Below are 23,631 nucleotides of genomic sequence, written 5' to 3'. Positions count from 1 at the left end.
TTACTTAAACTGAGTAACGTTGTTACGTTTTAATCTTAAAAAGAGGGCAAGTAGTGTGCGTTTGGGCTTTGCGCTCCTCAGGAATCCTGTGTGTTGTGTGATTGGCCAACATCAACATGCCAACCTCACGGTCTGGTGCCAGCTCTGTGGAATACTGGGTAGATGGCTCGCGCCGAGATGTCTCCATAGATGAGTTTTACACCATGGGCCCAGAACTGGGAAGGTAGAGTACTGTAGTGTGTACCTTTATTGACACCAATGCGTAAATACCAACAGCATCATCACCTTCATAACTATCAAAAGGGGTTGTTTATGGTCATGTACTGTAGAAAAACAAATCAGTGGAATTTCATCCAATGGGATGTAGTTTTTCATCACAGTATGGCTATAGCTAAAGTGTTCATTTTGAATTACGATGTTTACAATTATAGTATGTATCTACTGTGTCTATCAAATGGATTAGGTTTGATACTCTGACAAGACAGACAGAACACATATTTTAGACCAGTTCTGTCAAATTAATCAATTTCATGCATAGTTCAGCACCACAGACAGCTCCTCCTGTCCATGTACAATGATTTACATTTTAGTCATTTAGCAGACGCCCTTATCCAGAGCGACTTACAGTTAGTGAGTGCATACATTTTTTTTTGAACGATTAACAAGTGACAATTTCTCTCCTATCATCTCACCTCATAAGAAGCCTACTAATATTATGCCAAGACGCAATCAACGTGTCAAAACATGATCTTCACTCAGTCAGAGTAAACAGCCCACTGTGTTTGCTATAGAAATGGGCTCTCATTGTAAAGGGGGCAACACATGGCTTAGCACTGGACAACAGTGAAACGTTAAGGGATTAGTGCAAGTATGGAGAAAACAGGTGTTACGGACCATTTTCAGAGGCTTTATATGGAATTTCCCACTACCTCTGACCCCTCCACTCCACTCCCCTCCCCTCCCCGCCATCATCATGATTCTGGCTTAAGTACACTCTTACATCACATCCAGATTGACAATGTCAACTTGTCAATATTTGTCACTTGGAGTGGGTGTCAGTGGACTGTTGAAGTTTGGGGGTCTGACTGACAGATGGAGTGGCCATTGCATTTGATGAGGACATCTGCCAGCAGGCATAAACAACGGTATCCCACCATGTCAAAGACACAGGTGGTCTTGACTCAAAAAAACGGCACACTGTAATTGCTAATTCACACTATAGGGAAAAAACAGTCCAAGCCAAGCAGAGTTGTACTGGGCTGGCATGGTTACACATCCACCGTAGTTGCTGGAACCGTGCTGGAAAGGACAATGTGAAAGAGAGAATATCTGAAACAGCACAGTGCATTTAGGGTTGGCCATATAATGTGAATCAAGTGTAATATTTCCATTGGACATAGTGTGGAACAGGTGAATGCCTCAGAATGCAGCTCCAATGCACCTGTGCCTTTATATTAAACCTCATTTCACACCACACTTAACTGTATTAACAGTTCTCTTCTCCTCACCTGCATGTGTAACGGACAGGCACCCATTTTGTCACTTCAGAATTCTGTGTGAGACTGAAAGGAGAGATCTCACTGTCAGTGGTATAACAAACCGTATACCAAGCTTTCAAAAAGCTGGCCATACGTCCCTTTATAGGACTCAAATACATAACACTAGATCCAAATCAAATGATATGGTCATTACTTAAAGTAGGCCACTGTTTGCTAGAATTAGCAGTAACAATTTAACACCAACAACGCATATTGACTCAGATACGGACGTTTACTGAATTAATCATCATCTGTGATCGACATTTGATGATCTATCTACAGTCGGTAGATCGATCGTAAACAATAGGCCAGTTCAGCCACTAGTACCTGCTTCTTGCACGTAAACATACACAACCTACACTCAGCTTCCCCCAGCCTCCACATATAAGGGTGTGCACAGTCGTTAGGGGTCTACTTTTCGAGGAGAGTTGCCCTGGTTGCCAAGGAGACCCTACAGCTATGAGAGTGGTGTTGAGAGGGCTGGGTGATGATGATGCCTGGATTGTATTAGCAGGAGCAGGACTGCTGGAGAAACAGGGACTAATTTCCTAAGCAGGGCAAACGCTGAGTGCCCTCCATAGGGATACAACTGAGGGGAAGTCCCAGATTAGATGGCGGCTGGCTGCTGCCAGTACTCCCTCATTATTCCACTGTGTGGTTTTACTCTGACCTCCCTCTTAATAACGACCTAGTTCAGTTTTACACAATCGACTTCCGATTCTAATTAACCAAAATACCAGTTGTGGTGATGCTATTGAATAGTAATGATTGTACACATGTACATATTGATAGTTCACTTGAAGATGGTATACCGGTATTGAAGGGATTAGTAAATCCAGAGCAATACTATTGCTACAAAGGCCTCTATTTCTTCAACGGCTCAATTGAATTTGAGGACACATTGATTAAAAAAGACATCTTTGACTGTTGAGCTATACCAACTACAGATGTGAAACAGTGGGACTCTTCTGATACACGTATATCACATAGATAGAGCACCAAAACACATAACCATCTGTATGTGGGAGGTCATATAGACTGTTCAAGAGAAGTAACATACATGTGGTGCTCCAGTTCTCCTAGGCAACCCACAGCTAAGCTGCTGCTGTGTCTGCTGCTGCTACTGCTTTCACTAGTTCAAAATAATAAAGATATACATTCGGCCAGGGCATTATCTCTAGATTTCCAAGTAGATTTAAAAGCAACAGACAACACGACACAGCCCAATCACGTATTAACAGATGACTCACGGTTTCAGCTCATACTTAGTGCTACCCTCTGCCCTCTCATGTAATCGTGTCATGGCTTTGAATAGCTTTCTTTTCCTGCATGTTTTCCTCTACAATGGGTTTTATTTATCAATCTTAGCAATAAGCATGTAGATGGATACTGTATCTAATGGTTCACCATGGAGTTGTTATTGAAATGCTTTAGATGGAGGTCAGCTTATGAAATGTTTATAAATGTTATGTTGATGAGCAAATTACATTATAGTTGAGTAGAACTTGAGATAAAATGCTGAATGATTGCACTATGGAGAGACAACCATATGATCATAGTCGTTGATGTTGACTGATTGATCTTCTTCCCAGGGGGGCCACGTCAGTGGTGTTTCGCACTGAGGAGAAGCAGACACAGAAGCCCTATGCTGCAAAGGTCCTCAAGAAGACTGTGAGTCCTTCAGCCATTTTATATATACAGTATACTGACAGTAACAGTATCATATTGGTGCTCTCATTCTTTCCATTTCAGATCGACAAGAAAATAGTGCGGACTGAAATTGGTGTTCTGCTGCGACTTTCCCACCCGAATATTGTAAGAGTTCACTTTATTTTATCCAAGACACCACTTCAAACATCAACATTTTTACTTTTCTCAGACCATGATGGACATGAACAATAGTGGTGACTTGTTGTAGGATACTAGCAACTTCAATGTTTTTGATATGTTGTATTATAAAAACAAAAGAAGAAGATGTTTCTAAGAACGTGATTGAAATGAACATTAATGATGACTTCTTTGAAGATATTAGTAACATTCATGTTTTTTATGATGTTTTTGTCAACATTTTGGAGCGTTCTCAATATCATCTTCCCCTCTACCTGTGGTTTTGTACCTCAGATCCGCCTGAAGGAGATCTTTGAGACAGAGACAGACATCGCCCTCATCTTGGAGCTGGTAACCGGAGGGGAACTCTTTGACAGGTGTTTACGCCCAAAATATACCACCCTCACGACCCTGTCTCAAACCAAATCCCTGCTGAAATTGGTTTCCCTTCGGCGGGGCCAGAGGTGGAATCAGTGGCCTCACTCCCCCTGTTCCATTTGCCTGCTTTGTCATTAGCAGCAATTTATGACACAGGCGTTATTGAGATGCAGAGCATAAAAGGAATAGAAAATTAAATTTGTAATGGCCCTCACCAGCACTGTTGCCAGGAAACCGATTAGAAGACTGTGGTTGGAGCAAATGCCCCACCCTATCTGTAAAACCCATCATGAAGATTACTCAATATGAGTCACCTGTTTCTCTATTGTTTAATTGTTTTGGTATAATAGCCAAATTAAATTGTCTGTTAATCACGTTATCCTCCTATCACCTTATAGGTTTAGGAATGTTTGACAGTAACAACTACCTATTATAAGGGCTGTGACGATACCAGTATCACAATATTTCTTCCATGGCAAAAATGAAAACACAAAGAACACCTAACTATTTGGTCCTTTAAAAACCTGCTGTTTGTAAAATATTGTGTGCTATAGCTTGGAAAATAAATAAACGTGACTCTGGATGACAACATAATGATGTTTGTTCCCAACATTAGGGCTGTTTTCCTAAATAAGTTAAACCCGCTTCGTGTTTTGTTTCTTTGCCACGATACTAACGAGTATCGCGATACTGGTATCGTCCCGGCCCTATTATTTTCCCTCATGTTTCTGACTTTAACAGAGTTAAGGAGGGACCACTCTCTTCCAAAGTGGGTATTTGAACTCTGTGTAACGTTTTGACTGTGTTTGACCTTTGGTCTCTTTCTGCCCTTTCAGGATCGTGGAGAGAGGGTACTACAGTGAGAGAGATGCTGCCCATGTCATCAAGCAGATTCTGGAGGCAGTGGCAGTAAGAGATGTGATTTAATTGCCACTGATGGGCTATTGAGTAGGAATGTGCCTTATTTCACCAAATGCTTTGGAATTTGCAATGAATTCTGAGATGCACAGCACCCCTCTATGCAGAGAAGAGAGAGTAGAGATACTGTTGCGGCTATGTGTTTTGTCTTTCACTATGGTTGCATCATCTACAGTAGCTTCAATAGAAAACAGGTCAACATGGAGCTGAGAGACTTTTCAGTGTTGTCATTTTGACAAAGCTTGAGCTTCAGTTGAGACAGGTCTCTTATCCATACTTTGAATAGGAAAATACACATACTTTTAGGCTTAAAGTTCAATTTGTTTCAGGTTTGGTCTTATCTGTGGCCTTCTGTGTCCAGTCACTGCACATACTTCTAATGTCATAATCACATTTTAGCTTGAATCAGATTTCGTATTTCCAGTGAGCTACTATGTGCAGTTAGTCACTGCGCTCTATTGCAGGCAGTGCTGAGCCCTGTTTCAGGCAGAATTATATCTGAACCCAAAAATAGAGGATGATTATTTAGCCAGTGGAAAATACCACTAAACAATGTTTTGGGGTTTAGGACTTGGCAATGGCACCAATGAATGTCAACCAGAAGATTAGTGTGAGAGCCTTTATTTAGAAATACAAATGTATTGTAATCCCAAAATACAAGCAGCTAAGGGCTTGGCTGGACACACACACAATGTGGTAGATGTGGGTCAGATGTGGCATCGGTCTCAGCTGGAGGAATGATGGATGTGCGTGTGAGCGTACATGTGTTTGAGTGACTACGTGTGTGTGTGTGTGTGTGTGTGTATCCGTGCGTATGTGTGCTTGGTGAGCTGCAAGTGTGAAATAATCCTCTCAGAAAGCCATAGCAATTTTTTCCCCGTGCCCTTAATCTTCTGACCAAGAGAGGCAGCAGGCAGCAGGGATGTGGGCTGCCTGTTATGTAACAGTGCTAGCGAGTGCGTGCCTGTGTGACAATGAACCAAGCCGCTGCTGTGCGGCCCATATGCCCACTGCTTTTGTTTTCTAAATAAGGATGTGACAAATGAAAAAACAACAACATTTAAAAAGCTATTTTTGTTATCGGTTTTTCGTTATAATTTTATTAATTTGTCTTATATTTCTATGTGAATTCACAATGCTAAATATGGTCCTATTGCATCCTATTGCGTATGACCGCTAGGGGGCAATGAAGTTCGATCTACTAGACAACAGCGCTCACCTTATAGATACACACGGCGAGGCGTGGCTTAATATGACCATGCCCCCGAGTAGGGTACAGCTGTAGGGTACTCCCGTTACTCCCGTTACTCCCATGTAATTAGCCTAACGTTGGCGTCATCCTAAAATAATGAGTGACACTTTTTGGTCGTTTCAATAAACGTTTTCAGCAGCCTCACGTGTCGTTATTAACATACTTGGCTGTCACAACAACAAATGATTTGCATGATACTTATTCTGCCACTCTAATGTTTTACCCAACCTGCTAACACTGACAGTAAACGTCACTGTTTGTTTACCCCTAGCTTTTTCGCCGGTTAGCTGACGTTAGCTGGCTGGCTAGCGAGAGAAGTACATCTCGATCTAATTCGCTAGTCTTAGATATGTCGCGTAACTACTTCAAGTCTTTGCCTGCCCTTGAACGGTCTAGGTATTTAGAAAAGTTTAATCTTGTTGGCTTGCCTATACAAGTATTTAGACCCCTTACTTTTTCCACATTTTGTTACATTACAGCCTTCTAAAAAAAAAAATTTTTTTTTAAATGCCTCATCAATCTACACACAATACCCCATAATGACAAAGTGAAAACAGGTTTTTAGAAATGTTTGCAAATGTATCAAAAATAAAAAACTGAAATACCTTATTTACATAAGTATTCAGACCCTTTGCTATGAGACTCGAAATTGAGCTCAGGTGCATCCTGTTTCCATTGATCATCCTTGAGATGTTTCTACAACTTGATTGGAGTCCACCTGTGGTAAATTCAATTGATTGGACATGATTTGGAAAGGCACACACCTGTCTATATAAGGTCCCACAGTTGACAGTAAATGTCAGAGCAAAAATGAAGCCATGAGGTCGAAGGAATTGTCCGTAGAGCTCTGAGACAGGATTGTGTCGAGGCACAGATCTGGGGAAGGGTACCAAAAAATGTCTGCAGCATTGAAGGTCCCCAAGAACACAGTGCCCTCCATCATTCTTAAATGGAAGAAGTTTGGAACCACCAAGACTCTTCCTAGAGCTGGCCGCCTGGCCAAACTGAGCAATCAGGGGAGAAGGGCCTTGGTTAGGGAGGTGACCAAGAAGCCGATGGTCACTTTGATAGAGCTCCAGAGTTCCTCTGTAGAGATGGGAGAACCTTCCAGAAGGACAACCATCTCTGTAGCACTCCACCAATCAGGCCTTTATGGTAGAGTGGCCAGACGGAAGCCACTCCTCAGTAAAAGGCACATGAAAGCCCGCTTGGAGTTTGCCAAAAGGTACCTAAAGACTCTCAGACCATGAGAAACAAGATTCTCTGGTCTGATGAAACCAAGATTGAACTCTTTGGCCTGAATGCCAAGCGTTACATCTGGAGGAAACCTGGCACATCCCTACGGTGAATCATGGTGGTGGCAGCATCATGCTGTGGGGATGTTTTTCAGCAGCAGGGACTGGGAGACTAGTCAGGATCGAGGGAAAGATGAACAGAGCAAAATACAGAGAGGTTCTTGATGAAAACCTGCTCCAGAGCGCTCAGGACCTCAGACTGGGGTGAAGGTTCCCCTTCCAACAGGACAACGACCCTAAGCACACAGCCAAGACAACGCAGGAGTTCCTCCGGGACAAGTCTCAGAATGTCCTTGAGTGGCCCAGCCAGATCCCGGACTTGAACCCGATCTAACATCTCTGGAGAGACCTGAAAATAGCTGTGCAGCGACGCTCCCCATCCAACCTGACAGAGCTTGAGAGGATCTGCAGAGAAGAATGGGAGAAACTCTCCAAATACAGGTGTGCCAAGCTTGTAGAGTCATACCCAAGAAGAGTCGAGGCTGTAATCGCTGCCAAAGGTGCTTCAACAAAGTACTGAGTAAAGGGTCTGAATACTTATGTAAATGTCATATTTCCGTTTTTATTTTTAATACATTTGCACAAAAAAAATCTTTTTTTGCTTTGTAATTATGGGGTATTGTGTGTAGATTGATGAGAGGAAAAAACAATTTAATCAATTTTAGAATAAGGCTTTAACGTATCAAAATTTGGAAAAAGTCAAGGGATCTGAATACTTTCCGAATGCACTGTAAGTCATGATATTAGGAAAAGTGTTTATTTCCAGCAAGTGTATTTGATGGGTTTCATTTCTGTAGCTCTTGGCTAGCTGAGACCGAAGAGATTAGATAATTTATTTTGGACTGAAGCACGTCTTCTGACAGTGTCACAGTGCCCCTGTGTGGACTGAAGCTGAACTTTACGACAACATTATATTTAACCCTGTTTAAAGTTAGCAATGTTGAGGTGGTAGAACTGACCAAATTAAAAGAATCACACAAGTCGGATAACCTATTCCATTCTACAGGTAAACATGCTTAGCTTATGTCTGCTTTTTCCATGTAGGCTATGTAACTATTTGTAAAAAATTATTTCATTGAGCTTTTATTTTTATTCCTCTTTTTATTCACTTAGCTACTTACTTTTTCTGTTGTTGTTGAATTGCCGAGAGGTGAACCTGCAAGTAAGCATTTCATTTACTCCATGAATATCATGTGTATATAACAAAAAAACAAACTTTAACTTAGAAGGGAAGGGGAAGGGCAGCAATAAAGAGAGAGGAAAAGATGGCCAGCTGTGTGGTTAGACTGTAGGTGAACAAAACATTGAAAAATACATAGGCCCTTAAGTTGTGTCATCAAATGTTATGTAATCTAAACAGCTCACATTAGCTGGTAGAACTGACCAAGTGAAATGAATCATAGAGGTCTTATAACTTATTAAATTGTACAGGTACATTTGTTGTGCTCATGTCTCTTTATATTCATATAGCCTAGGGGCTATGTAGCTTTTTATCTGTCATGTTTGGAGTTGTGTTGCACTGTTATGCAGACACTTGAATTTTTCTTTACAGATGAGTTTCCCTGGTCGTGTCAGTATAAAGTGACTGAAAAACCTAAAACCAACTATAAATTGTAGAAATTCATATACAAATATTGAAAGCATTTAATGAAAACTAAAAGGCGTGCAACATGAAAATATTGTCTAATTTACATTGTGTCATTTATTGACGGCCCCTAACTAGCCCCAGAGATAGGCTATCCAAAGTCAAAGTGATTTTTTTTTGCTAACTCTTCCCACCTGCGAACACACACACAATCAAATCACAACCCCGAAACCAACTCACGTTTAAATTCAGTCATGGCCGCTAGCCTTTCTTAATGAACCAAATCTGAAACGAGGCCAAATCAGGAAGTGCAGTCGCCCTTTACAACGAACTAATGACATGTTGCACCCCTACCTTGCTAGCTTTCAGATGAGCAAAGGAGGAGGACAGATGAGAACAGCAGGTCACTGGATCACTTAGAACAGCAGCAGCCAGGGGCAAATGGTAGGGAAGAGGATGATTTAGGTGACCCAAACACAGGCCCAAAACAAGTTAAGCTACCCCAGGATCCCCTTGACTAGAGGCACACCAGACACGACACAGAAACAGCAAAAGAAGAGTAGACAATGGAGAGAGACACCAGACAAGACACATAGACAGCAACAGAAGAGCAGGATATGATGGAGAGAGACACCAGAAGAACAGAACAGGCCATAACAGGAGAGGATAGACAAAAGAGACAGTAACGAACAAGAACCTGAGACAGCAACAGACAAGACACAGAGAAAGTGACAGAAGAGGGCAGATGGAAAGAGAACAGAGGTGGGTTGAGCACACAGAAGACTGTCACACTTCAGGCTTCTCTATAGGTTGTAATTCGTATTTATTTGCACAAAATATAAGAGTTGAAATACAAACAGTGAAAAAGTAAAACATGGTTTACAAATAATTTGCAGGTGAGGTGAAAAAGCCTGTAAAACAATTGTTTACTTTTACCCCCATGCTGGCTTTGGGCTAAGCCCAAATGTCTTCAAGTCCTAGAAACGCCCCTGGTTCTATCTGCAAAATGTATGGTTTTGAGATAATGAGTATTTTTCAAGTCCCAGATCTCAGAACTGATTTGTGATGTCTTCCTCTTTCATGACTCAAAAAGTGCATCACCTTACATAAAATTATTTTTTATTGACAACCCAGCATTTCTATTGACAACCCAGCATTTTTATTGACAACCCAGCATTGTGTGATTGGATTGCAGATAGAACCTTATAGCACCACGTTCAAAAGGTGTTTGCACATTTTTTTCATCATAAATCGACTTTTTCACAAATCTGACATATCTCACATGTGAAGGACCTCCCATAGAACAACTCTCTATGAATAACATAGTTATTTGCTTAGGGATTTTTCCTTAACATTAACAATCCCAATTAAACGTTCACACCCTTTCTAAAGCATGCTTAGCACTGGTGGCTGTGTGGTGGGATACATTTAATCCATGTGTGCTTGCTCCAGGTTTTTAATCTGGAGTGAGTGAGTGTCTGTGCACCATCTATTTATGAGTGTGTGTGTGTGTGTGTGTGTGTGTGTGTGTGTGTGTGTGTGCATGACAGAGATAAGGGGAAATGCAGAGTTTGGAGTTTTGTTTATGTGTGGGTGAATGAACAACACCACTCATACCGTCTTCCTGTTTTTTTTTTTTTGCTTCAGTGCTCTGTCTCATAGTTCATCACCTCAGAGCTACTTTTACTATCAGAATGTTAACATTTATGATTGCTGAGTGTATATGCACTGCATGCATACATCATACCTGCCACGCAAGACAATCTTATGATAAAGCTGCTCTCTTGCACAGAACCAATACAGTTTATTGCTTCATATTGTGTAATGACATGATTTCTCTATTTGGCATTTAGCCTCCGTGCATAGGGCATTTTGTAGGGTTATAGAGCAGAGACAATAGGTTGTGAGTCATAAACACCTATGCAGGATCATTTTTTATGACAACAAGCAGAGATAGAGGCCCAGCACTTTTTAAATACCTCCTATAAATCAATTTTGATTTCATACTTTTCTGTAGATGAAATAGGCCAATTTAATCAATACTTCATGAAACCATGCAGGCATAAGCGACATAAGTGGGAACTTAGTCGGGGTCTCAACTTACTGTTGATAGTTATAATAGTAGAATACAAGTAGAAGGTGCAAGTTAGAATTTTGGTTGTGAGTCAGCAATTTTTCTCTAGTTATGTCAGTCACTGACAGTCACTCAATTAGCCATGTCAGCTAACAATTTTTAGATTGGTAAATTAGTCTAGCCAGCTATCTTAACCTGTAGTAATCATGGCCGAATACCGACCGGTCACACATGGCATGTGCCCAGGACCCCTGACCTCCAGGGGGCCCCCATTGATTTTGTTAGTCACTCTCACACAGATATCATGGCATCAGTCATGTCAAAATGTATAGAATTGCAGGAAATTTGCTTTAAAACTGAGAAATGTATTTCCACCATGACAGAATTGGAAGAATTGCAGGAAATTAGCTGTAACACAGTTTTATTTATTTATTTTATCTCTGCCCCATGGCAAAATGTGTAGAATGGCAGGACATTCACTTTAAAAACGTACATTTTTCTCTCCGCCGTCAAGAGGGTGCGGTGGGGGACTAGAGCCAGCCCTGACTGACTATGGAATTTTCCCCTCATATCTTTCAAAATGAGCCTAGAAATTTCTCAACATCATTTATCCTTGAGTCTGTGTGAAACTAATCATTATAGAGAGGTGAAAACTCCCCCTCATCTTTCTGTGCATGCTGTATCTAGCAGACTGCTCCAATTCTGTTTTTTTGTCATCTGTCCAAAGCCCCGGCACACAAACTTAGTATAACCATCTTGACACCGCCATGACTCATGCGTTCACTTTGGGCCCTCCCCAGCCATCCCAGCCCGGCTAGCGCAGAGTCTCAAATGTACAACCTTTTTCCCAGGCAGACAGAGAGCCAGATCATCTCAGGAGAGATGGGTTCAAAAGGTTACGCGTGGAGGCCCATCAATAGCCAGCCTGGCAGGGGAGAGAAGAGTTTTCCATTAGAACTAATAGCAGTCAGGCTGAGCACTTAGTGCCCATGCTAACTAGCTAATGGCTGACCTGGGGCTTAACCACAGGCTTTCTCGGAGACGTCGGTGGTTAATTTGCCGGAATGAGTCTGGGCGTTCGCAGCCTGGAAGGGAAGTGTGCGGTAATGACAAGAGAGCGTGGTGCTGCGTGGGTGTTGTTAGCCACCCCGGTAGGCCTCTGCGGGGACTCGCCGTGGAAACCGGGCAAAAATGTTGACTAGGTCATTATAGGTCTCCTCCCAGGGCCTCTGTGTGTGGCTGACGAGACCCAGTGGTATAGGTTACTAGAGAGGTCCTTATTACAATCATGTTGAGGCCAGTGGTGGAAAAAGTACCTTGAGTAAAAGTAAAGATACCTTAATAGAAAATGACTCAAGTAAAAGTGAAAGTCACCCAGTGAAATACTACTTGAGTAAAAGTCTAAAAGTCTTTGGTTTTAAATATACGTAAGTATCAAAAGTAAATGTAATTGCTAAAATATACTTAAGTATCAAAATTAAAAGTAAAAGTATAAATCATTTTAAATTCCTTATATTAAGCAAACCAGACGGCAATTTAAAAAAAAATATATATTCATAGATAGCCAGGGGCATACTCCAACACTCAGACATCATTTAGAAACGAAGCATGTGTGTTTAGTGAGTCTGCCAGATTAGAGGCAGTAGGGATGACCAGGGATATTCTCTTGATAAGTGCGTGAATGGAATATTTTCCTGTCCTGCTAAGCATTCAAAATGTGACGAGTACTTTTCGGTGTCAGGGAAAATGTATGGAGTAAAAAGTACATTATTTTCTTTAGGAATGTAGTGAAGTAAAAGTAGAAGTTGTCAAAAATATAAATAGTAAAGTAAAGTACAGATACCCCAAAAACTACTAAGTAGTACTTTACAGTTTGTGCTGTCCATCTTCTATTTACACACAAGTGTTCAGAGACGCAGATCGCTAATTAGCACAGGTATGCCGCTGTCGTGGGGGTTCAACATAAGGAACAAAAGACTAAATCAATCATTAACAAAATAATAGTCCTGTCAGGGTCAACACTCCAGAGAGCAAAATCGAAATAACTGAAAACCTTAGTCCTACCGGAATTGCAAGTCCAAGGAAATGTGTAATCCAATGGAAAACCCTCAATAAATAAATAAAATATATAATTCAAGTCAATACATTAATAATCCAACAGAAATACTAAAGGTTCAATGGAAACAGTTGGCTCTATGAACCTGGGATAAAACAATGCTAGGCAAAAGCGGTGAGGGAGGAGCGTCCTTCTCAAATCAAACAGTAATCTGCGCCGCTTGGTCATGTTGTCAACAAGGCAGCATGATGCATCGTTCAGAAACATACAACATCTCTTCTCCATAAAAATACTGTATGTTCGAATTTTCAAACTAGTTTTTATTGGGAAGGTAGATAAAACCTTTTTTTATCAAAAGCAATTACTTTTGCATGTGAAATCACAGAATCCTACTCATTACTCCACGTGCTTAGCCTACGTCACTACTGTTTTGAGCCCACTTCGCTGTCGGCTAAAACGGGGCATCTGGCTCACACCCGGGAGGCAGCCCAGTTCCAAAATGAATATAATCAGGCCTGGGGCATTAATAATCAAATCCCCTCAATGGGACCGCAGCCTAATTCAAGATGGCACCTGTGACACACCTCCAACCACACCCATACCTGCAGCCTTAAAGAGCGACTGCCTTTAAAAAGCGACAAATCCCTTTGAAAACGTCCGGTGTGGCATCGATATGAGTCAGAAACAGTTATTCTAGTGTCATAATTGACTACAAATTGTAAATGGGATAATTTTGGTCATAAAGTCAGTCTCGTCTAAAACGGAGTTTGGAACATCCGTGCGTCACACTGGGTAAATGAAGGTTGGGTTTTGATTTGACCATTTGCCCACTAACATGGGGTAATCAAGCTGCGGTGATCCCGTTCTCTATCCAATAGCATAGACAGTGAGACAGATCTTCCCGGCAGCTCTGACTGTTTACATAAGACAACATGTCGCAATTTCTTTTATTTGAGAAATACTGCACCAAACACCTTAGTTAGATGTAAAATTGCGCAACTAAAACATCCTCGGCCAAAATTAATTACAGATTTCTTGTTCTCTTAGATTCATTCTGGGTATTTTAAGGAAGTGAAATAGGCCGTTTTCTACCGGAGAAGTTGTCCTTCAGTTGCTCTTGAACACATTATTTTCATAGTTCCACCATTTAAGAGCAATGTTTCCTTTTATTTTCACTTTCTGCTTTCATGGTAACGTTACAACACAGCAACTGATCCGGTAGTCAGAGTCGGAACTCTCTTGACTCTTGAGTAATAGGAGGATGGTAAGAGCAGTCATAGAGCCTCTGAGCTGCTGCAGCAATGGGCCCCATCTGTTGAGTCTATTTTAGATCAGGGGCTGCTCATTTACAGCTTCAATTAATCCTGCCAAGTGAAGCCCTGATTGGGCTGAATCCCTCAGGTCTCACAATGATAAAAATGGTATCCATGACTTCATCTGACTCTGGGGAAGTATTGTATATAAAGGGCTTCATTGCCAAAATCCTGAATTTTCTCTTTAAGCTACTCTGCTGCCTCTGTTTGACATTCTCTCTGTTCTTCAAGTGTCAACGCCTGTACAGATCTGTCCTCTAGTCCACACAGATGTGATCATTGACTTTAACATAAAGTGATTTGTTCTCTTTTTTTTCCTACTCAACTACCTCTAACTGCGTATCTAAAGGTGACAGAACTCACTTCCAGCTACATGTGGCAGCTTCTGGGTTGGGGTGCCCTTGATTACTAGGGCTATAACAATACATAGGCAGGCATTGTATTATTTATTTACTGACCTTTATTTTACCAGGTAAGATAACTGAGAACATATTATCTTTTACAGCAACGACCTGGGGTAGAGTTACAGGGGGGAGGAGAGGGGATGAATTAGGTGGCCATGATGGTATGAAGGCCATATTGGGAATTTAGCCAGGACATCGGGGTTAACACACCTACGCTTACGATAAGTGCCATGGGATCTTTAGTGACCACAGAGAGTCAGGATACCAGTTTTAACGTTCCAACCCGAAAGACGGAACCAAATGCAGGTCAATGTCCCCTTCACTGCCCTGGGATCTCCTTAGACCAGAGGGAACCTCCAACACCACTTCCAGCAGCATCTGGTCTCCCTTCCAGGTACTGACCAGGACTGAGCCTGCTTAGCTTCAGAGGCAAGCCAGCAGTGGGATGCAGTTTGGTATGCTGCTGGGCAGGGCTATAGCAATACATTTATAACATCTACGGTAAGGCTATCCAATCGTATTTGTAAAGGACTGGTGTGGGGGCAGGCTCCAACCAAAACATTGTGACTCATTCAGAGATGAATCATGTTGTATCCTTGAGTATCGATCCAGTATTGAATCATAGTTCTGTCAGATGATTACTATTGATTTTCAATCACTCCAGGCTTGGCTCGGTTAAACATTAATCATTGCCCTGAGCTCTGCTGGCCTGTACTGTGGGGGAGGGTCAGAGAAGGTGACCGCTTAGGATCTCACATATTGTAATACATGACCAAAAAGGTTGGAAGGACCCTATTTTGAAATACCAAAAAATGAAAACGAAATGCTAATGTGAAAAGAGACAATTTATATTAATTGTTGTTGTGGCATTTCAAAGCGTTATTCCAAACTGTGTGCCACACCGACTTGTGGATTTGAACTGATCAGGGCCCGGTTTCCCGATAGCGATGGAACCTAGGCTTACAAGTGTTTTAACGATGCATCTTTCCTACAATGGCCGAAGATGTAACATGCGTTTCCCAAAACACCACGCAGAGAGAACAGTCGCTAAGTTGCGTTGTTGGAGCATGTGTCTATATTGATAGGATCGAAAGAAAGGGAGCGCTGCTCTCGGATCAGCTTTCTCCATTCAAATCGTACCTTAACATTATAATTATTTCACAATACTGACGAAGGATCAGCTCCTAGAGAGATAGTACCACCTACTTCTGCAAATATTGAGGCGGCTTATTCTAATGCTTACCCAATAAAAATGCACTAAACGATGAACTTAGACATGTTCAACATTCACAGAATGTTCCCCAATGCATCACATTTATGTTTCAAATGTCAACAAGATACTGGCACCTTTAAGCACGTATTTTGGGGCTGTAACAGAATCCAGTCTTATTGGAATGAGGTTCATTTACACATTCAGAAGATCTTAGATAAACAATTTGCTCTTTCACCGAACCTATACCTACTTTATTTTGACTGTAACATTGTATTTGACCCTGAATCTGAACGTCTGTTTAATACTCTTGTCTATTTATCCCCAAAATCTATTTTGTTGTTGTGTTCCACACCTGAAATACCGTCTGCGAGGATGTGGCTTTCTCAGGCTTCTGCTACCCCTAGAAAAACTAACTTTTGACCTGCACCAGAGGACTGAAAAGTTCTGGAAAATATGGTCACCATTATGTAGAAAGCCTCCCATAAATGCCCCATATAAATGATACTGCTGTCTTTTTATTTTATGATTGTACATTTTTTGTAATATTTTTTACTGTATTTTTACTTAACTCCATGTCTGTGTGGTGCACTTTTTTTGTTGTCTGTGTAAACCCTGATCAAAGAAAAAAAGGAAATTCAAATAAAGAACTTAGCCTTAAGATGGTTCTGGGAAACCGGGCGCAGTTCTTGTTTGACAACAGTACAGGGCCCGGTTTCCCAAAAGTATCTTAAAGGTTAAGTTCATTGTTAGAACCTTCGTAGGATCATTGTTAAATCTTAGAGCCGTTTCCCAAAACCATCGTTATTAACGTTGCACTTGAAAACGCATGTAATCGAACGCCTGCCTCAGACCACTCATAGAACAGCAAAGTGCGTCGTTAGATGCTGCTTTTTTATGCCCTCCCACGTAACTTCATACACAGAAGATCTCCGCTAAACGTAAAATCACATGGTTTATCAATCTTTCTGTGACCGCTGATAACTTCAGAACAAAATTGACTACATTTAGAAAGTTGCCAATGTCTTTGCAATTGATACAAACAAGCGACATATAAAAATGAAAACCGAGAGAACTGCAAATATAAACAGTAGGCAATAGGCCTATTTCAATCATATTGAAATACATTTCATGTTCAATCAATTGAGTTCTATTTTGCTACTTGTAGGCTACTGTCTGTAATTTGTCTCAAGACATTTCATGATGTGTATAGCCTAACATGTGCACAATGATGTGCCAAATCGGTGATTTAGTGCATTGAACCAGTATCTGTGGTTTTTATGAAGATGGCGCTGCAGTGGATAGCTGCCGTCTTACTGGCTCCTGACCAATTCTGCTATTTTGTGTGTTTTTTTACGCAGCTCTTAGCTTGTACATAATATTTCCGCCATAATTTTCTATGACAGAAAAGAGCTTCTGGACATCAGAACAGCGATCACTAACCTCGATTTCTACTAAAACGAGTCGGCAGCTCGGGACATACTGCTCATTCCGGACCAGGCCCTAATCCCTGATTAGAAAAACTCTGGTCACATCATAGCCCATGTTAAACAGAGTAATCACGTCATACCGTATAAGGTCAAGAGTTTTACCAGGTTAGGTTACCCGATCAGGAAAAACTACGGGCCCCAGAATAGTTTTCCCCCCCGCTAAGCCACTGGGATCTGTGGTGCCACCTCTGGGTGAATGGGAGTTTGAATCTGACTTTTCTGGTCTCTAATGTACAGATACTGGTTCAGGAAATAATAAGTTGCCTCAATATTTGCAGCCGTAGGTGGTAATATCTCTCTAGGAGCTGATCCGTCATCAGTATTGTGAAATAATTAGAATGTTAAGGAAAGATTTGAATGGAGAAAGCTGATCAGTGCGCAGCACCCACTATCTTTAGATCCTATCAGTATCGACACATGCTCCAGCGACGCACTTCATTTTACATTTTTGGTCATTTAACAAACGCTCTTATTCAGGTCGACTTACAGTCAGTGGATTCAACTAATGTTGCAACTGTTTTGTTCTTTTGTGTTTGTGTCACAGTATTTACATGAGAATGGGGTGGTGCATCGTGACCTGAAACCGGAAAACCTTCTCTACGCTGACCTCTCCTTGGACGCCCGGCTTAAGATAGGTAACTACATGCACCTGTAGACTAAGGCTACAGAACTGACACCTTCCCAGATAAACAGACAATTTCCTAGCTAAATATGTTTTGGCACTGATGGGAGTGCCACCGTTTGCAGTTCGGTAAAATATGAAAATGCCAAATGTTTTATTTATTAAATGATTCTCATATTTAGATGAGAAAATATATTTATTGGCATTCACTCATTACTGGCAGGAGTTCTCGCAGGAATATGGCCCTACAGGGGCTCGTCCGGGATCTGGACTTTAATATAATAATAAAAACACAGTGTATATGCCATTTAGCAGACTCCTTTATCCAAAGTGACTTCTGGTAGTGCATGCATAAATTTTTTGTATGGTTGGCCACAACAGGAATCGAACCCTAAATCCTGTCGTTGCAAGCGTCATGCTCTACCAACTGAGCCACGCAGGACCAGACAGTACTGTGATATGGCATGTGTTACTTTGTTTTCTTTTGTAACTCCTGCCAATAATTCACAAGTAGTGGTCTTGTAAAGATCAACTATTCCTCTGTAGCATACAGTACCTTAATGATACATAATAAAATAAGTTAAGGCCAATGAGACAAAACCATTATGTGATCTTCACAGCTGACTTTGGCCTCTCGAAGATAATAGATGAGCAAGTGACCATGAAGACAGTGTGTGGCACGCCTGGATACTGCGGTGAGTTATGGATTGACAGTTATCCTAATGAGAATACAAATGTAGGATCAGGCTCATCCTGTCGTGTTGTTGTGTACTGTGTCGTGTGCTACAGATGAGTCACACTACCACAGTGGTTATTGTTCGGTGCTTACCATTGAACCATATATCAGATATCGACTGCCACTTCAAATTGAATGTATTTTATTTTATAAATAAATACATTACAAATAAAATAAGGGGGTCAATAGCAGAGAGAACAGTCTATGACTTGGGTGGCTGGAGTCTTTGACAATTTTTAGGGCCTTCCTCTGACACCGCCTGGTATAGAGGTCCTGGATGGCAGGAAGCTCGGCCCCAGTGATGTTCTGGGCCGTACGCACTACCCCTCTGTAGCAAGTCGATGGCACAGGGCTTCGGGCCAGAAGGTTGAGGGTTCACGCCACTCTCCCTGCCTGTTTCATTACAATATTATATACAGTGCCTTCAGAAAGTATTAACACCCCTTATCTTTTTCCACATTTTGTTGTGTTACAAAGTGGGATTAAAGTTGATTTAATTGTACATTTTTGTCAACGGTCTACACTAAATACTCTATCAAAGTGGAAGAAAATGTCTAACATTTGTAAAAAAAAATATATATATATACTAAAACACTAAGATACTCTATCTTGATAAATAACCCCCTGAGTCAATACATGTTAGAATCACCTTTGGCAGCGATTACAGCTGTAAGTCTTTCTGGGTAAGTTTCTAAAGCCTTGTTCAAACTGCAGGCCTTAATGCTCAAATCAGAAGTGTACCTATTGGTAGATGGGAGAAAGAAAATCCAGTTGTGCAAAGGTCTTAGAGACTTAACCAGAAAGACTCACAGCTGTAATCGCTGCCAAATGTGCTGCTACACTCAGGGGTGTGAATAAATATGTTTTTAGACATTTTTGAAAATGAAATACAGAAATATCTAATTTGCATGTTTTCACTTTGTCATTATGGGGTATTGTGTGTAGATGGATGTGTGAGACTTGAAATTGACTTGTTAATCCATTTTGAATTCAGGCTGTAACACAACAAAATGTGGAAGTCAAGGGGTATGAATACTTCCTGAAGGCACTGTAGATATATTACATACATTGTGGGATTGCTATCAGTAAAATAAATCATCCTCAACCACAACAAAACAAATTGTTGGGCAGTACTATATAATTGTTTTATTTTATTGACAGATATAGTGCATGGTTTAATGGAGATTATAGAGTACAGTTTTAACGGAAATAACCTTTTTAATACATAGTGTTTTCGAGGGACTGATATGAGTCAAAATAAATCGTCCTGTGCCTGTGTGGGAGCTGACAGCTGGCCCTTCATCTCTCCATACCTCACTCTCTCCCTGCAGCTCCAGAGATCCTCAGAGGCAATGCCTATGGCCCTGAAGTGGACATGTGGTCTGTGGGAGTCATCCTGTACATCTTGTGAGTAAAAAAAAAACTTTAAAATCTGTCCAAAGATCTGCATGTACTCAGAGTGGGTAGCTGGCAATTTGATGACAAATTGAAGCCCTCTCATTACAGTATCGCAGCTAATCACGCCCTTTCCTCTTTCCCCGTGTCATATGGATTTCCTATTTAGTACGCCGTTGCAAGTCTATTAGAGGGGGGTCTTATCTGAAAAGATCCCATATCTGTCTTTAAAACAAGTAGTGAAAGTGGCAAAACAAATAAACAGAGGGAAATGTTGCCTTTCCCCTCAGGCTGTGTGGGTTCGAACCATTCTTCGATCCGAGGGGAGACCAGTATATGTATAGCCGCATCCTCAACTGCGACTATGAGTTTGTCTCCCCCTGGTGGGATGAGGTCTCCCTCAACGCTAAGGACTTGGTGAGTTCCACCATCTAAGCACTTCAAACTGAAGCTTTTATTATGGATAAAAATGTACTTGTGTATGAAGTTGTTCAAATAAATTGCTAATAAACTTTATTTCTTTCTTTGTTAATGTTTGAATTATGTAAATACTGTATATGTACAAGGTCTGTGTTATTTTTATTTGATTGCAGTTCCTTAATGCATGTTTTACACAACTGGTTTGACAAATACAATATATTGGTTTGTAAAATTAGAAGAGAATGCAATTTGTCTCGGAGTTCATCATGGCCAGAAGAAAACCCATATGGTAAAAAATGCATTACTGCTCAGCATATGTTGTGTTACAGCTATTCTCGGGTAGGCAACTAGATTCAGCCGAGGGACGATTTCTGTCAGAGAGGATGATCGGGAGCCGGAACATAATTCTAATAATTTGTACACTGCAAATTGACCACAACTAAGCCCAAAAATAGATTTTATTTTTAAATAACAATCACTTCATACCAAATAAAAGTCACGCGAGTCGCCGACCCCTGCACTATGTTCTGTTTAATTCTCCACAACTATTTTACTTAGATGAATAAAAACAAAGCATAAAACTCCCAATTAAAAATTATCTTCACTGTTTCTCTGTAAACCACTTGTTCAGGGCCAGATTCAAGCAAACCTGGTTATACTGTATATTAGCATGGTTATGCATATTCATGTAACCAATCGTGCACCCCGGTTTTGAATAATGTTTAATAACCTGTCCCATTGCCTGTCCCCCTCAGGTCAGTAAGCTGATAGTGCAGGACCCTCACAAGAGGCTGACAGTGAAGGAGGCCCTGGAGCACCCCTGGGTACTGGGCAAGGCTGCCCGCTTCTCCCACATGGACACCACTCAAAGGAAGCTACAGGAGTTCAACGCTCGGCGCAAACTCAAGGTGAGCAATGCGCTTAATATTGGATCCCAAATAGGGCAATGTAGAATCAAGTACGTTTTTTGTGAAAGCAAAAGCAGTGCTGGAATCATCGACAAACCTATGATCAAAAAATTAATATGTATAAATTAGCATAGGAGCGAATGTAGATCCCATCCCAGCTGTTCCGTTGATTTGAAGGGGAAAATATTTTTCAAAAGAAAATGAATTTACCCCGTCAGAGAAATGCACTTTAGACGACAATAGTCAACGACAAACATCGCAGTTTGAATGGTTGGATGTTGCTTTGGTCGTCTCTGGAAATGTAAACTTGTGGCACTACCACTGTCTTGATTGGGATCTATGCCTCAAGGAATATTCTTCTCTATTGCCAATATTACATTGCAATAAGATGATTCCTGTGGCAGGCTTGGTGACTGACAGTGGTGTGCCATGTTTCTCTGACTGCAGGCTATCATGAAGGCCGTGGTGGCCACCAGCCGCATGCACGAGGGCTCCCGGCGGCGCACGGACAGCTGCGATATGCCCGGCTCCGACAAGACCACCTCCAGGCAGAGCAGCATGCAGCAGGACCCTCCCCCAGATCAGGACCCCCAGGAGGGCCAGGCCAACCAGGGCACAGACACCACCCTGACCCAGGATGATGAGGACCAGTGCCCCCCGCCCCTGCCGCCACGCAACCCCAGACCCACCCCTCCTCTACTGGCTGGGGCTTCCTCCCCCACCTGTCTGCCCACCAGGCCCCCACTAAGGGGAGTTGATGGGCAGAGACAGATGTCGGTCATCCCCAAGACGGCCGTGGTACGGCCCAGGGTGCCCAAGAAGAGCTGCTCCTCGGTGGACTCTGCCTCCACCAAGCGGGAGACCTCCTCCCCGGTCCAGACCACTCCCCCAAGCCCCAAGAGCCTCGGCAATGGATTCGCCATCGGGGTGGAGTCTGGCAGCAAAACGGCCCAGTGTTAGTGAGTGGCAGGTACCAAAGAGAAAGAGGGTGGCGACACTCACCTAGGAGCTCCTACTGTAGTCCTAAAATGGCTGATGCCGTTGTTGCTGTAGTGAGAGATGATAGATGACAACATGGAGGAGGACGGATGGAGGAACGGATGTCTTTGTTCAGATCTCGCCTCATATCCGTTTTGAGCCGGGACAAAAGACTAGTACTATACATAACTTGATATTTATTTTTCCTTGCTGTACGCAACGAGTTTGGAGACTCATAATGAATTTGCAAATGAGCTTTTAACTTTGGTTTCAACTGTTGCCAACTTGCTGTAACTTCTCGACTTTAAGGCCTCTCTGAACGGTACTTACTGTTCTTCAAAGGCCACTTGAAAAGACAACTGGATTTCGTACTTTGTATACTCTACACCTTTCTACTATTCAATGTTGGAATCTACTGACTTCATATGCAAATACGTGGATATATATACACATAACCCTCTCCTTCTTGCATAGCATTCAGGTAGTAAATATATTGTATTTGTGAGCTTATGAATATAGTTATATGTATTTTGCAATAATTGTAATGGTGATCTAATGTTTGCACTGTATATTATTATATTAATCTATACAGATCACAAAAAAGCATTCACACTGCTAATTGTTTACTATCTAAGTCAAACTGCACTTTTATTCCTTTGGGAAAATATATGGCTATAGTGCTGAAGCTTGTTTGAGGCTGAAACCAATTTTCTCATTCAGTTGTTTACCCAAACAGTGGTTGTAAAACCTAATTCTGTGGTAGTTATCTGATGAAGGAACATACATCGTAATCATCTCATCAACCTCACTGGAGCTACCACTGTCTACCTCTTTTTGTACAGGGGCTTCCAACCCAGTAATAGCTAAATCTGTAAAGAAACGATTGGATGAGGTGAGTGAGGTACTGTATCAGGCGAAGCAGAGCCTTTCTGCAACATTAGAATGATATTGTCAGTGCCAGGTAAAAACCTGAAAGGTGAATCTTTTCTCGATGGAACTCAAATAACGGATCAAATGAAAGGGTCTAATTAAAATAGTCAATTTCAAGGGCCAACCTTCACCTGCTAACATGTATTCTCACTAATGCTTTCATTGCCAAATAGTAAGAAGCCTTGCATTATATTGATGACATGTTAACGTGTATAAAGCATTTATTTACACCTATGAAATGATGTATAAAGTATGGATATTTTACTTATAATTATTATTGCTTACAAATGCTTTATTTTGGG

The 23,631-nt window shown here is 41.4% G+C and overlaps 1 protein-coding gene across 1 annotated transcript; it reads left to right on the top strand.

Moving 5' to 3' along the window:
• Positions 1-116: 116 nt before the first annotated feature.
• LOC311131128 (calcium/calmodulin-dependent protein kinase type IV) lies at positions 117-22,381 on the top strand (the record flags this gene model as incomplete). Its single annotated transcript, XM_084163950.1, has 11 exons — positions 117-223; positions 3,131-3,209; positions 3,291-3,353; positions 3,660-3,742; positions 4,580-4,652; positions 17,885-17,975; positions 18,583-18,657; positions 20,030-20,105; positions 20,384-20,510; positions 21,269-21,421; positions 21,869-22,381. 11 exons carry the CDS (start codon positions 117-119, stop codon positions 22,379-22,381), a joined length of 1,440 nt encoding a protein of 479 aa, XP_084020076.1.
• Between the last annotated feature and the right edge of the window lie 1,250 nt (positions 22,382-23,631).

This window comes from Coregonus lavaretus, assembly GCF_964263955.1.
Source record: "Coregonus lavaretus genome assembly, chromosome: 6".
In the NCBI taxonomy this organism is placed as follows: Eukaryota; Metazoa; Chordata; class Actinopteri; order Salmoniformes; family Salmonidae; genus Coregonus; species Coregonus lavaretus.
Note: the sequence above shows the minus strand (reverse complement) of the source record. Positions and strands in the feature narration are given on the sequence as shown.